Source organism: Salvelinus fontinalis, chromosome 31 (assembly GCF_029448725.1).
Source record: "Salvelinus fontinalis isolate EN_2023a chromosome 31, ASM2944872v1, whole genome shotgun sequence".
Classification (NCBI taxonomy): Eukaryota; Metazoa; Chordata; class Actinopteri; order Salmoniformes; family Salmonidae; genus Salvelinus; species Salvelinus fontinalis.
In genome coordinates, this window is record NC_074695.1 from 45,972,950 (window position 1) to 45,987,244 (window position 14,295).

Genomic DNA, 14,295 nt, shown 5'->3' on the forward strand with positions numbered 1-14,295 from the left:
GTAGAGCCTGGGATACAGCCCACTAGCCTGCTGGGAAAATCCCCACATCTTCTCCACAGGGGAGAGATTACTCCCTCCATCCCTCTCTCTTTCCATCGCTCCATCCCTACATTTAGACCTTCTCTCCAGCCCACTTACCGTAGTGCAGGCCTATGGTATGCATGGTTAGAGAGCCTGAGGGAGAGGGTATGGGTATTAGGCATGGAGGCCTGTTTGCAGGTGTGAATGTGTTCTCTACGTCAGTGCGTATGAAACACCGACGTAGAGAGAGAGAAACCCTGGCAGATATCCACACAGGGATTTCTATGTAAATCGTGGAGATGATATCCTTATTCTTCTCCCTCCTATCTTGGAATAATACCTTCAGCTGCTCCCCTATCCTCACAAACCCCCCTTACTCTCATACACATTTACATAGCTACAGCGTTTACACTAACAGAATTGGCTCCAACGCCTGGTACAGGGATGTGGGAAATTAGGTGAAATTGACTGTAAGCTACAGGCTGTGAATGAGAAATTGATGAAGTATTAAACTGGGCGTGTGTAACTGGCATACAACTGGACAGCACTTTTGAAAGTGATGCCCATTCCATTGATTTAGTCTACATGTGTTTAACCGCTGTCTTAACCTGCCACCTCCCTCCTCTTCGCAGACAAAGAGTGAGTATACGTCATTTCTTTGAACCTGTTAGTCTGACCTCCTCCTCTCCTCCTCCCCCTGCCCGTCCAGGTATTCTAAACTGGCCGACCCAGCTGACTGGCTGTCCATCAACAACACCAACGGTCAGATCATCACCACGGCAACCCTGGACAGAGAGTCCATCTACGTCAAGAACAACGTTTATGAAGCCACCTTCCTCGCAGTTGACAATGGTGAGACCCATTGTGTGTGTGGGTGTGGGTGTGGGTGTGTGTGTGTGTGTGTGTGTGTGTGTGTGTGTGTGTGTGTGTGTGTGTGTGTGTGTGTGTGTGTGTGTGTGTGTGTGTGTGTGTGTGTGTGGGTGTGTGTGGGTGTGTGTGTGTGTGGCAGAAAGAAGAGAAACTGAGAGAAAGGAGGTGCAGAGGATAAAGGTGGGCCCAGTGGGGTTGAGCAGAGACCAACGTAAAGCTGAATTAGAGCTGAGACTCCTGGTTACAGAGAGCTAGTCATGCTGTATTGACCCGTTCTCCTTTCTTCCCTCGCTTCACCTCTCCTCCTCTCTTTCTTTCTCCTCTGCAATGAGTGTGGCACATCCAGTTTTCTCTGCCACCCAGTTCAAGCTTGAGCTTAACCGAGCACAAACCCAATCACAGCAAACAAACAACTCTCCTTTTTTTTCTCATGCGGAAGCAAACAGAATGCTTTCCCCCTCCCAAAGTGCCTTATCAGTGACGTGCAGTGCATTGGTGTGTTTACCTAAAGTTGGGATGGCTTTGAAGAATGATTGACACTGCCTGTGCGCGTGTGTGTGTGCGTGAGCGTGTTCCCAGTGATTGACAACGTCAGAGACCGTGATGTGTAACTTCCTGTGTTGTTTTCTGCAGCGGGGGTAGGAAGTGTCCCAGCTTGCGCATAGTGTTCTGAGAACCATATGTTTCTTAGAACTTGGTGAGAGCTAGGTTGTCCTATGGTTATTTTTGCATACAACATTCTGGGAATAGTGAAGGACACTCAGCTAGCACATAGAATTCTGAGAACCATACGTTTCCTAGGTGGGAATTTCAGTACTTCAGCATAATGTTTCCTACGGGTTTCCTCGTTGTTCATTTTAAAGTCATGTTCTCAGAAATTTCAGAGAACGTTAAGAAATAACGTTCCTTTGTGGGAATTTCAGTCCTTCAGCTTAACATTTTCTACAGGTTTCCTCGTGGTTCTATTTAAAATAATGTTCTCGGAGCATTAACAATCCTTTCCATAACAAGCACAAGAAAACCGTAGTAGCATTCAAAGAACGATCTAAGAATATTATTTCGGAAACACACACATTCCATTCTCAACGTCAACAGAACTCTTTCTATCCTCTATCTTGTTGAGCGTGTTCAGGTGTGTTGGCCGCGGCAACTAATCGGCCACACCTGATCTTAATGAGTGCTTGTTTCGATTGAAATGGGGTCTGTTTGAATAGACTAAAATGAACAGCTTTGTATGAGTAAAAAAACAAACATGTCATGCTAGGTCCTTCCTGGTGGCACAGTGGACTCATTCCATGCATAGAGAAGAGAAGATCATAGGTTGCAATCTGACTGACACCATGCCACAATAAAAAAGGTGTGTGTTTGCATGATTAATGCCAAAGCAAATGAATATCCATGTGTCCTATCTGTGCTTGTCATTCAGAACAGTTAACTCAAACTAAGCTAGCGGTGTTATTAAAACATCTTATTGAAACATGTTCTCAGAACATTATTTAATTAACTTCAAATAACCTTTAATTCCCGTTCTCAGAACTTTAACAAAACTTCCCAGGAAAACTTTCAGGGAACCGTGGTAAAATGTTCTCAGAACTTTAACAAAACTTCCCAGGAAAACTTTCAGGGAACCGTGGTAAAATGTTCTCAGAACTTTAACAAAACTTCCCAGGAAAACTTTCAGGGAACCGTAGTAAAATGTTCTCAGAACGTCCCCTAAAAATGTACATTCCTAGAACAGGCATTATTTTCTCTTCCATTCTCAGAACATTTAAAAAAACAAACGTTCAGTTTTACCGGTCAGGAAACGTATGGCTTCGTTCTCAGAACCTCCAAGGAACCAAATGTGTTAGCTGGGGTGGGATTAGACAGCAAACCCATTAGGCTCCCGTCATTTCCATGCCTCTGTCTCTCCTTTTCCTTCTCCTTTTCCATTACTCATTCTCTGTCCCTGTCTCTCTCCTTACAAACCTTTTGAATGCCCGCTGACCCTATGAGTTGCTTGTGACGCGGTTTCTCTGCACTCTGCTTCTGTCTTCACCTCTGTCGCTCCCCTCTCACCATGCAGAGGTAACCCAGTTTTGAGGTAACCCTAATTGCTCCTGCAAGTCTCTCTGGATAAGAGCCTCTACTAACTGACTAAAGTGTGTGTGTGTGTGTGTGTGTGTGTGTGTGTGTGTGTGTGTGTGTGTGTGTGTGTGTGTGTGTGTGTGTGTGTGTGTGTGTGTGTGTGTGTGTGTGTGTGTGTGTTCGTTGCAGACTGTGTGGGTGTAGGGGGAGTGTCTATAGTAATAATGTGTGAGGGATTATGGGAAAACGCGCTGGGGGTTGTGGGAGGAAGGGAAGATGAGAGGAGTGGGCAGAAACAGAAAAGGGGGGATGACAGTATTTGGGAGAGAAACACTGTCAGAGAGAGCAACCATATTATCATGGCTGTCACCACCAAGTCACCTACACACGTCTGTTTTAACCCACCTCTGTATTTGTTTGTTTCCTTTTTAAAGAACATAAGGGGCGCTTGCTAGAAGTCCTTTTTTTACGCCTGGAATCTTTTAGCTGACATCAAGAAAAAAACGAATACAAATCCTTTTGAGGAATTTACACAAACATAATTATTTATTTAGCTGGTTAAAACCCCCATAATTCTCCTATCAGCCTCAGCAAGCTGCTTCCACATGTCCCCCATACATGACTGGGATTAACTCACTAAACCACCAGACAGGGGAAGCCTTCCAGTCTCTTGTGTGTGTGTGTGTGTGTGTGTGTGTGTGTGTGTGTGTGTGTGTGTGTGTGTGTGTGTGTGTGTGTGTGTGTGTGTGTGTGTGTGTGTGTGTGTGTGTGTGTGTGTGTGTGTGTGTGTGTGTGTGTGTGTGTGTGTGTGTGTGTGTGTGTGTTACCACTCTTCACTCACAAGTAGCTTCTTTGTTCCAGTAGAAAAGGTAGGGAGTAGAGATTGAAACAGTAGGACTACGCAGTGGAGTGAAAGTTTGGGACACAGTATCCATAGTGCTGCGGTTAGTGCTGGAGGTTTAGCCATGTAGTCATCTGAGCAGTGAAGGTAGAGGGAGTCACACACAGACTAGTCGAGGAGGAACTCATCTCCTGGACTTCGATGGAATGAGAACATACAATATGGTCCGTCTGTCACTAGGTAGACCACAGAGAACGGACTGGCAGGCAGCTACCAGGTTTTATTTACACACCTCTGTTTATTGTGGCTATGGTCATCATAGGAGTATTGGAGACTGGTACTGTACAACAGAAAACATTGAAATGATGGTCTCCCCATGGTAAATGTAATTCCTCCTTCGACCACTTCGTCTGTCAGTTAGCCAGCTTCCCCACTGCTGCTGCTAAATGTCAAAGGTTATGAACTCGTAAATGATGTATATGATCATGACTGCAGGAAACAAGGTATGCCAATATCCCAATCTGCAACCCACACTTTTATTTGACTGGGTGTCTCTGCTTCAGGTGTTTCTGTGGCCTACTCTAAGAACAACCTTATTACTGTCCTGTTCAAGCGATCCTTCTCTGCTACCCCTCTCCCTCTCTTCACCTCTTTCCAGCTCCTATCTAAGTTCTCTTTATTTCCCTCTCACTCTCCACCTCTTCTGCCCTCAATGTCAAATGTCTTGCAACGTTGCCGAGTTTAATCGCCAGATTTATGAGCTTTACATAAATCTTTTTTTAAATCTTCTTCATTGGGATTAGGTCGAGACCAGGCCTGGGCAACTCCAGTCCTCTGGGGCCCGATTGGTGTTCCCCTATCACTAGCAATCACACCTGATTTAAACTAATTGCATTTTTAACTGAAGATCATGATTAGTTGATTGTTGGTGTGTAAGCTGGGGCTGAGGCAAAAGTATGACACCAATCAGACGCCCGAGGACTGGAGTTGCCCAGGCCCGGTCCAGACCTAATCCCAATTGAGATGTTGTGTCAGGACTTGAAACGAGCAGTTCATGCTTGAAAACCCCACACATGTCGCTAAGTTAAAGCAGTTCTGCATGCAAGAGTGGGACACAATTCCAACAACTACTAGAAGCATTTGGTTGAAGTCATTGCAGAGAATGGTGGCACAAGCAGTTATTGAGTGTAAGGGGGCAATTACTTTTTCACACATGGGAATTGGGTGTTGCGTACAGTGCCTTCGGAAAGTATTCAGACCCCTTGACTTTTTCCAGATTTTGTTACGTTACAGCCTTATTCTAAAAAAAAAAAAAAATGTTTTTAAATCCTCAGCAATCTACACACAATACCCAATAATGACAAAGCGAAAACAGGTTGTTCTAAATGTTTAAAACGGGAATACCTTATTTACATAAGTATTCAGACCCTTTGCTATGATACTCGAAGTTGAGCCCAGGTGGATCCTGTTTCCATTGATCATCCTTGAGATGTTTTGTGGCAGGTGGAACATCTGTGGAGATGTTTTTCAGTGGCAGGGACTGGGAGACTAGTCAGGATCGAGGGAAAGATGAATGAAGCAAAGTACAGAGAACCTGCTCCAGAGCACTCAGGACCTCAGACTGGGGCAAAGGTTCCCCTTCCAACAGGACAACGACCCTGTTCACACAGCCAAGACAACACAGGAGTGGCTTCGGGACAAGTCTCTGAATGTCCTTGAGTGGCCCAGCCAGAGCCCGGACTTGAACCCGATCGAAAATCTTTGGTGAGACCTATAAATAGCTGTGCAGTGACACTCCCCATTCAACCTGACAGAGCTTGAGATGATCTGCAGAGAAGAATGGGAGAAACCTACCAAATACAGGTTTGCCAAGCTTGTAGCGTCATACCCAAGAAGAATCAAGGCTGTAATCACTGCCTAAAGGTGTTTCAACAAAGTACTGAGTAAATGGTCTGAATACTTATGTTAATGTGATATTTCAGTTATATATTTTTATGAATTTGCATAACGTTCTAAATATCTGTTTTTGCATTGTCATTATGCGGTATTTTGTGTAGATTGATGAGGGGTAAAAAACATGTAATCAATTTTAGAATAAGGCTGTTATGTAGCAAAATGTGGAAAAGGTCAAGGGGTCTGAATACTTTCCGAAGGCACTGTAGGTTTTTGTTAGATAAATAAATAAAATAAGTATCCATTTTTTTTGATACTGTTAAGCTCAGGTTTCTTTTATTTAATATTAGTTTTAGGTTGAACATCTGATAATATTCAGTATCAAAAATACGCAAAAATAGAGACGATCAGAAAGGGGGCAAATACTTTTTCACGGCACTGTGACAGTAAGGGGGGGATAGGGGAGCAGCTGAAGGTATTATTCCAAGATAGGAGGGAGAAGAATAAGGATATCATCTCCAGGATTTACCCTGAAATCCCTGTGTGGATATCTGCCTGGGTTCCTCTCTCTCTGTCTCTCTCTGTCTCTCTCTCTCTCTTTGTCTCTCTCTCTCTCTCTCTCGTGCTCTCTCTCACTCGTGCTCTCTCTCTCTCTCTCTCTCTCTCATATTACAGGAGATACATCTCGCTATCTAGTTATCTCTCCCTTTCGGTCTTTCTCTCCATCTCATCCATGCAGTCTCCCTTTATTTGCTTTCTCCAAATCGCCACTTCCTCTTTCTTTTTCTCTAGTTTTCTCAATTCATCTTCCTACCCCATCTTTCTCTCTCTCTCACTCTGCTCCCTGCAAGTCATTGTTCTGTTGGGGTATTGTTTGAAAGGGCTGTGAGTGCTCTTATCAGTGTGTGTGTGTGTGTGTGTATGGCTGTGCGGTCATGTGTGGCCGTGAGTGTTTGCTTAACAATAACAATAACTCTTCCCTTACCTCATCTCCCCCTATCCTCTTCCTCTTCCTCTCCTTTCCTCCCCTCCCCTCCTACCTCTTCTTCTTCGCCCTCTCTTCCCTCCCTCCTCTACCTCTCCTGTCCCCCTGCCCAGGCTCTCCCATGGCCAGCGGTACAGGGACCCTCCAGATCTATCTGATAGACGTGAACGACAACGCTCCGTCTCTGCTGCCCCGCGAGTCTCAGATCTGCGAGCGCATCAACCGCAACGCCGGCATCAACATCACGGCTGCAGACACAGACACGGACCCCAACGTGGGCCCTTTCGTCTTCGAGCTGCCCACGTTCCCTGCTAGCATACGACGCAACTGGACAGTGTCACGTCTCAACGGTGAGGGGACGGGACCGGCAGGGGTAGATGGGGGTTGGCCGATGATTGGCTGAATACCCTGGGAGCAAGGTGGTTGGAGTTGTCAACAAAGTTCACGACAGAAATATGATGCCACGTTTCTTTGACAAGAAATATACACATATTTGACTTTGTCATAAAACCGAATGACCACTGCCGCACACGCTGCCTCTGTTTTCAACATATTCATTTATACTATATACGAACGAACGAGTGCACCAGGGAGAATGGTCGTCACTAGTTACCACACCTACAAAGTCATGAAGCCCACCTATTTCTACAGTTTATCTTCTTAAAATGTGATTTTCAATCTAATCTTAACATTAACCACACTGCTAACCTTATGCCTAACCCGAACCGTAAATTAAGACCAAAAAGCTCATTTTGTATGGTCAATTTTGACTTTGTGGCTGTGGTTACTAGTGGAAACCAGGGAGAACGCGACAAGCATTCAGATGTAGTAAGTGAAAACACATTATCTACACTAACTGGGGACAGCTTGCTAACATAATGTCACAAAGCATGATGCGCTAGCCATTTAACTTTCATTCTGAAATAACGTCATATTTCCGGGACGGAGACTAGACCAGACCCAGAAGTTCTGACTGAACGGACACATATTTGAGCACCACAGGACGGTCCATTTATTTTGTGCTGTTATAATTGATGCTATGAAATCCTCAGATTTCATTAGGTCAGTTCCCCCTCATAGCAAATAGCTAGCAAAACAAGCCAAGCAATGTTCACAAGGCTTATGAGCCCACAGAGGCAGGCTAGTGCTGGCAGTCACTGAGGGACAGTGTAGTAAGTAATTGAACAGCTTGTTTTGAACAATATATGTATTTTTGTACATCATTTGGGGTCTTTTTAAAGCTACAATATGAAGTCCTAAACCTAACATGAACATCCTTGTAGCTGTGTGGGAAATAATCCAAATGATTGCTTTGAGGTAAATTGTTCCATCTGACCAGAGGCAATCAATCATATATATATACCCATACAAATAATGATGACATTTTGTCAGTGTTATGGATAATATGCATAGTACATTCATGTGATTAGTCAAGTTCAAATGATGAAAATTGCCTTCCTTTTGGATTTGCCCCCATTTAGGCCCCCAATTGAAGTGTTTTCTTCCCAGGCATTATGCAAGGCATTATCACTGGGGTATGAGGTTACACCAGGGCCTGAACCTGTGTTACAAGTTTTAAAGGTGAACAGTCAAAATCATTTGATAATATTTGAAGGAAACCAGATCAAAGTAAACTCAGCAAAAAAAGAAACGTCCTCTCACTGTCAACTGCGTTTATTTTCAGCAACCTTAACATGTGTAAATATTTGTATGAATATAACAAGATTCAACAACTGAGACATGTGACTAACAGAAATTGAATAATGTGTCCCTGTACAAAGGGGGGGTCAAAATCAAAAGTAACAGTCAGTATCTGGTGTGGCCACCAGCTGCATTAAGTACTGCAGTGCATCTCCTCCTCATGGACTGCACCAGCTTTGCCAGTTCTTGCTGTGAGATGTCACCCCGCTCTTCTACCAAGGCACCTGCAAATTCCCAGACATTTCTGGGGGAATGGCCCTAGCCCTCACCCTCCGATCCAACAAGTCCCAGGCGTGCTCAATGGGAATGAGATCCGGGCTCTTCGCTGGCCATGGCAGATCACTGACATTCCTGTCTTGCAGGAAATCACACACAGAACAATCAGTATGGCTGGTGGCATTGTCATGCTGGAGGGTCATGTCAGGATGAGCCTGCAGGAAGGGTACCACATGAGGGAGGAGGATGTCTTCCCTGTAACGCACAGCGTTGACATTGCCTGCAATGACACAAGCTCAGTCCGATGATGCTGTGACACACCGCCCCAGACCATGACGGACCCTCCACCTCCAAATCGATCCCGCTCCAGAGTACAGACCTCGGTGTAACGCTCATTCCTTCGATGATAAACGCGAATCCGACCATCACCCCTGGTGAGACAAAACCGCGACTCGTAAGAGAAGAGCACTTTTTGCCAGTCCTGTCTGGTCCAGCGACAGTGGGTTTGTGCCCATAGGCGATGTTGTTGCTGGTGATGTCTGGTGAGGACCTGCCTTACAACTGGCCTAAAAGCCCTCAGTCCAGCCTCTCTCAGCCTATTGCAGACAGCCTGAGCACTGATGGAGGGATTGTGCGTTCCTGGTGTAACTCGGGCAGTTGTTGTTGCCATCCTGTACCTGTCCCGTAGGTATGATGTTCGGATGTACCGATCCTATGCACGGGTTGTTACACGTGGTCCGCCTCTGCGAGGACGATCAGCTGTCCGTCCTGTCTCCCTGTAGTGCTGTCTTAGGCATCTCACAGTACGTACATTGCAATTTATTTCCCTGGCCAAATATGCGGTCCTTATGCCTCCTTGCAGCATGCCTAAGGCACATTCACACAGATGAGCAGGGACCCTGGGCATCTTTCTTTTGGTGTTTTTCAGAGTCAGTAGAAAGGCCTCTTTAGTGTCCTAAGTTTTCATAACTGTGATCTTAATTGCCTACCGTCTGTAAGCTGTTAGTGTCTCAACGACCGTTCCACAGGAGCGTGATCGTTTATGGTTCATTGAACAAGCATGGGAAACAGTGTTTAAACCCTTTACAACGAAGATCTGTGAAGTTATTTGGATTTTTACAAATGATCTTCGAAAGTCAGGATTCTGAAAAAGGGACGTTTCTTTTTTTGCTGAGTTTATGATGACCAAAGTATTAAAAATGACTGTTGCTTCTACATCGATAAAGTTTGATCAAAAAGTTACCGGTCCCCACGTCAGAAACGTGGATTCATTATTAAACTCTTAGTTCAATACGCCAAGGATAACGTTATATTCTCTTACCTCATTTAAATAAGTACCGCCTTGTAACCAACATTGGAGAAGACGTGTTTGCAGAAGGAAATTGTTTATATAGCCTGATTGCTACTCTACTGACACCTGTAAGGTCAGCAAATATAATTAAAAGTTTTCCCTATTCATCTATGGCAAAGATAAGTACAGTATATGTTCCCCCTTTCATCTGTGTCTGATGTTAGCTAGTTACTGGCTAGCTAGTTCTTCAGCCAGGATGGAACAAAAGGGGAGAAGGGTCGTTCAAAACTCAGATATCACTGATGCAATTCCAATGTTGTTTGAGTCGCTTTGTGTATCACCAAATTTAGCTTGAGATGATCTTCCGACAATACCGCTCACTGCCTCCACGTTGCTTGACATAAGAGCTGTCAATCAAGGCGAGCTCATGAATATAAGCGCCTCGCCCAGAAGATCCTGTCTTTTCAAACTTCCTGGTAGTCAAAAGGGACAAAGTACTTTTTAGAGTGAAAAAGTAGGAAGTGTTGTCCCTGTGCTCAATTGACCCCATACACGGACTAGCTATGTTTTCAAAACTGTTATGTTTACATGAATCCCTTTTGTTTGTGTTGTGTATTTCCAGGGACACACAGCATCCTGAAATATATGTTGATGTCTTTGTTTCGAAAGAATACTATATTTCCCTGTAAGAAATGCCTCTCCCCTATAGATGTCTCTTATCAGTGGTAGTAACCTCTGTCTGTCTGTTCTCTCTCTCCTTCCCCAGGTGACTATGCCCGGTTGAGTTTGCGGACCCAGTATCTGGAGCCGGGGGTGTATGAGGTGCCTGTGATTGTGACCGACTCGGGGAACCCTCCCCTCTCCAACAGGTCCGTTATCAAGGTCAAGGTGTGTCCGTGCGATGAGAACGGAGACTGCACCCTGGTCGGGGCTGTGGCTGCCGCTGGACTTGGGACTGGAGCCATCATTGCCATTCTCATCTGTATCATCATACTGCTCAGTGAGTATGGTGGACTGGTCATCTTAGACACATATGTAGGAACTTCATTTCAACCAGATTGCTACAGCAGGAAATCCTGCATCAACAGGAAAGGTGAATTATTATGTCGATTATAATTAATGGACATTTTGTAGTGGTTGATACATGTATCGTAAGGGAAAATGTAGTCTGAAATGTAAGTGGAAATTGCAAGAAATTGCAAACTTCCGAAGCTTTTTTTAACATCCGTGCACGCACACAAACTATTTATCTTGTACTCAGAGACACGTAGGAAATACACACACACACCTGCCATACCTCCAGACGCATCACTCTGATTCGCTCAGAGCCATCACTTTCTAATTAACAACCAATCGTGTTCACCGCTCTCAGAGAGAATAGAAACCAACATGTCTTCCTTCCCCCTCCCATTCCCCCTGTAGCTACCACCACCTTCCTCCCTACATACTGTACATCTGATCCCTCTGATGTAATTATACCGCCTTTCTTACCAGATGCTGAAACGGGTTAGGATTGGTAGCTCTTTCACACACTGGGCCGTTTGGGCCTTACATTCATCAAACATTTATCATGCAGTTAACACAATAACATAAAGGTGGTGTTATAGATGAATTCTTAGCTGGCTTAGCTGGCTGTGCTGTCTCTGAGTTGGTGACCCTATGGGTATTATTATTGTGTTCTGCCAGAGAGGGGGTTTTAATGTGGACTTGTTTTGCTGAGGTTCTGCTTGCTGGTTTGTTTTGTGATGGTGTGGTCTGGTGCTCATACCGTATTTATATGGATTACATTTCAGGGGTTGGAACCGAAAATATTTTCCAATCGTTTCGTTGTGAACGTAACCATCATTTTTTTCGTTCCATTCCACTGTTCCAACCAGCAAAATAAAGTTCTGAATCGGTTCAAACCCCCCCAAAAAGTAACGGTTTATGCCGTTCCTTTCTTTTCCTTTTAAAACTTTTTTTTGTTGCGTTTATCTCGACATTATATTACTTCACCAATGGATAGAGTAGCTTGCTATGGAGCGGGCAAGCTATGTGCATGCATTGGACAGACGAGTGTAGTGTAGGGTATGATATGCGACCGAAATTCCGCAGGTGAGGAGAGTGCTGGGCATGAAGCGCTGGGCATCTTGTTGTTATGACATGCATTATCTGAATTAGGCCCACAAAATTATACCTACAGAGGAGCGGCATTTATGAAGGAACTCTGAATGTCTTTGAACTTCAGAGAGTTGGCTTAACTGACGTTGGACCGGAGCTAGCTAACGTTGGACCGGAGCTAGCTAACGTTGGACCGGAGCTAGCTAACGTTGGACCGGAGCTAGCTAACGTTGGACCGGAGCTAGCTAACGTTGGACCGGAGCGAGGCCTTGATCAGGCTTCTCAGTTCCATTTACATTACACATAATACCGCCTAGAGTTTTCGAGAGCTAGACCAGAGCTAGCTAACAAGCTAGCTAGCTAATAAGCTTGTATGTGCAGAGCGACACCAGAATTAAAAGAAGAAACGCATCTTACCTTTTTTAGTTAATAAATCCAATGTGAAGCGTGATAACTATAGTATGCTTAACTAGCATTGAAAAAAGTAATCCATTGTTCTCTAATTAAAAATCTCTCTCCCTAATTTCTGAATCACGTCTGTAACATCAGAAGCTACAGTAGACTATGCATGCTACGGAGAGAGGGACAGGTAGCCTACACACATATACACTGGCAACGATTTTCAGCTGGCAGGCAGACATTTCTTTGTTACATTTTTTGTGGAACTGGGGGGAAAATCCCCGGAAATTAAAATAACGTTATTAACCGGTTCCCATGCAATTGTAAATAACAGTTCTCCTCCTGAACAGTATAGATCACTTTCGTTCTCGGTTCTGGTTCTATTCCTCTAAAAATGTAATTATTTTCGTATACTTTTGTATGGAGGTACAGTCCTATCCTCCACAAATATGTAGAGCTTTTTCTGTGGTATTTTATTTTGCAGTAAGCCAATAATGTATGTTGTTTAAGGTGTGTTGGTTGTGTGTTTTTGCAGTATTATTGTGTTATTTAAGGTGTGTTGTGTGTGTTGCAGGTATGGTGCTAGTGTTTGTACTGTGGATGAAGCGCAGAGAGAAGGAGAGACAGACCAAACAGCTGCTGATCGACCCGGAGGACGATGTCAGAGATAACATCCTGAAATACGACGAGGAGGGAGGGGGAGAGGAGGACCAGGTACCCATCACACACACACACACACACACACACAGAGACAAACACTCAGACAGACACACACACACGCACGCACACACAGAGACACACACTCAGACAGACAGACAGACACACTCACACGCACACACAGAGACACACACTCAGACAGACAGACACACACACTAACAGAGATGCAGACCTATAAACAACTACACACATACACACACACACGTGTATGTGTATATATACAGCATATATCACATACACCCAAAAACACTGACAGCCAGGCAGGTCTGTCTTGAGGTTGGCTGTCTTATCTGTGTGTGTCTCTGGGCAGGACTATGACCTGAGCCAGCTGCAGCAGCCTGACTCTCTGGAGCACATCATCAGTAAGCCCCCGGGGGTACGGAGGGTGGACGAGCGCCCCATCATCCCTGAGTCCCAGTACCCCATTCGACCGGTGGTCCCCCACCCTGGGGACATCGGGGACTTCATCAACGAGGTGAGAGGGGGGCAACCAGGGGTCATAGTTTTGTTTATTCCTTCATCAAGGACGTTTCTACTTGAGATCTGACACAAACACACACACACAATTCCACGCACAAGGTACTCCAAACACGACTCAAGGTAGAATGACAAACTTACAATACGAGACTACACAAACACAGAACATAAGACATTCAGATCAGTAAATAAGATGGAAGTGTATATACGTACTGTGTACTGTTATTTCTAAGTATTTTGATGCACCTTCTGTTCTAGGTACATGTGTGAGACGTGAGGGTAATATTGCATAAATGTAGGAATTTTCTGCAAGTTGTTTATTTACAGGTTTCAATGCTCTTAACTTTGGCAACAGTGGAGATGGAGATTACCTGACAGCTGTTATCACACAAACACACACACACACACACACACACACAAACACGCACATACTGTACTCGCACACACACATGCACACGCTCACTTGCGTGTACGTAACCCCAATCTCAACACACTCATGCACGAAGGCTTTGATTGACAGGCGCCGTGACAACACGTTCACACTTGAGAAGTGTTGGCAGCTGTTCAGCTTTGATCCATCCTGCCTACACGCACGCACACACACACACACACACACACACACACACACACACACACACACACACACACACACACACACACACACTGATCTCGCTCCAGCAGTCTGGCAAAACACAAACACGTTGTGGCTCGGCTGCC

At 44.7% G+C, this 14,295-nt stretch overlaps 1 protein-coding gene across 2 annotated transcripts in view; it reads left to right on the top strand.

The window, feature by feature from the left end:
• LOC129830384 (cadherin-4-like) overlaps positions 1 to 14,295 on the top strand; it is a 370,018-nt gene that overhangs the window by 350,318 nt on the left and 5,405 nt on the right. For both annotated transcript variants that reach the window (XM_055892928.1, XM_055892929.1), the window contains 5 exons: positions 731 to 873; positions 6,791 to 7,027; positions 10,652 to 10,885; positions 12,959 to 13,098; positions 13,412 to 13,576. In XM_055892928.1, the coding sequence (XP_055748903.1) occupies positions 731 to 873; positions 6,791 to 7,027; positions 10,652 to 10,885; positions 12,959 to 13,098; positions 13,412 to 13,576 (919 nt within the window). The remainder of the gene's footprint in view (positions 1 to 730; positions 874 to 6,790; positions 7,028 to 10,651; positions 10,886 to 12,958; positions 13,099 to 13,411; positions 13,577 to 14,295) is intronic.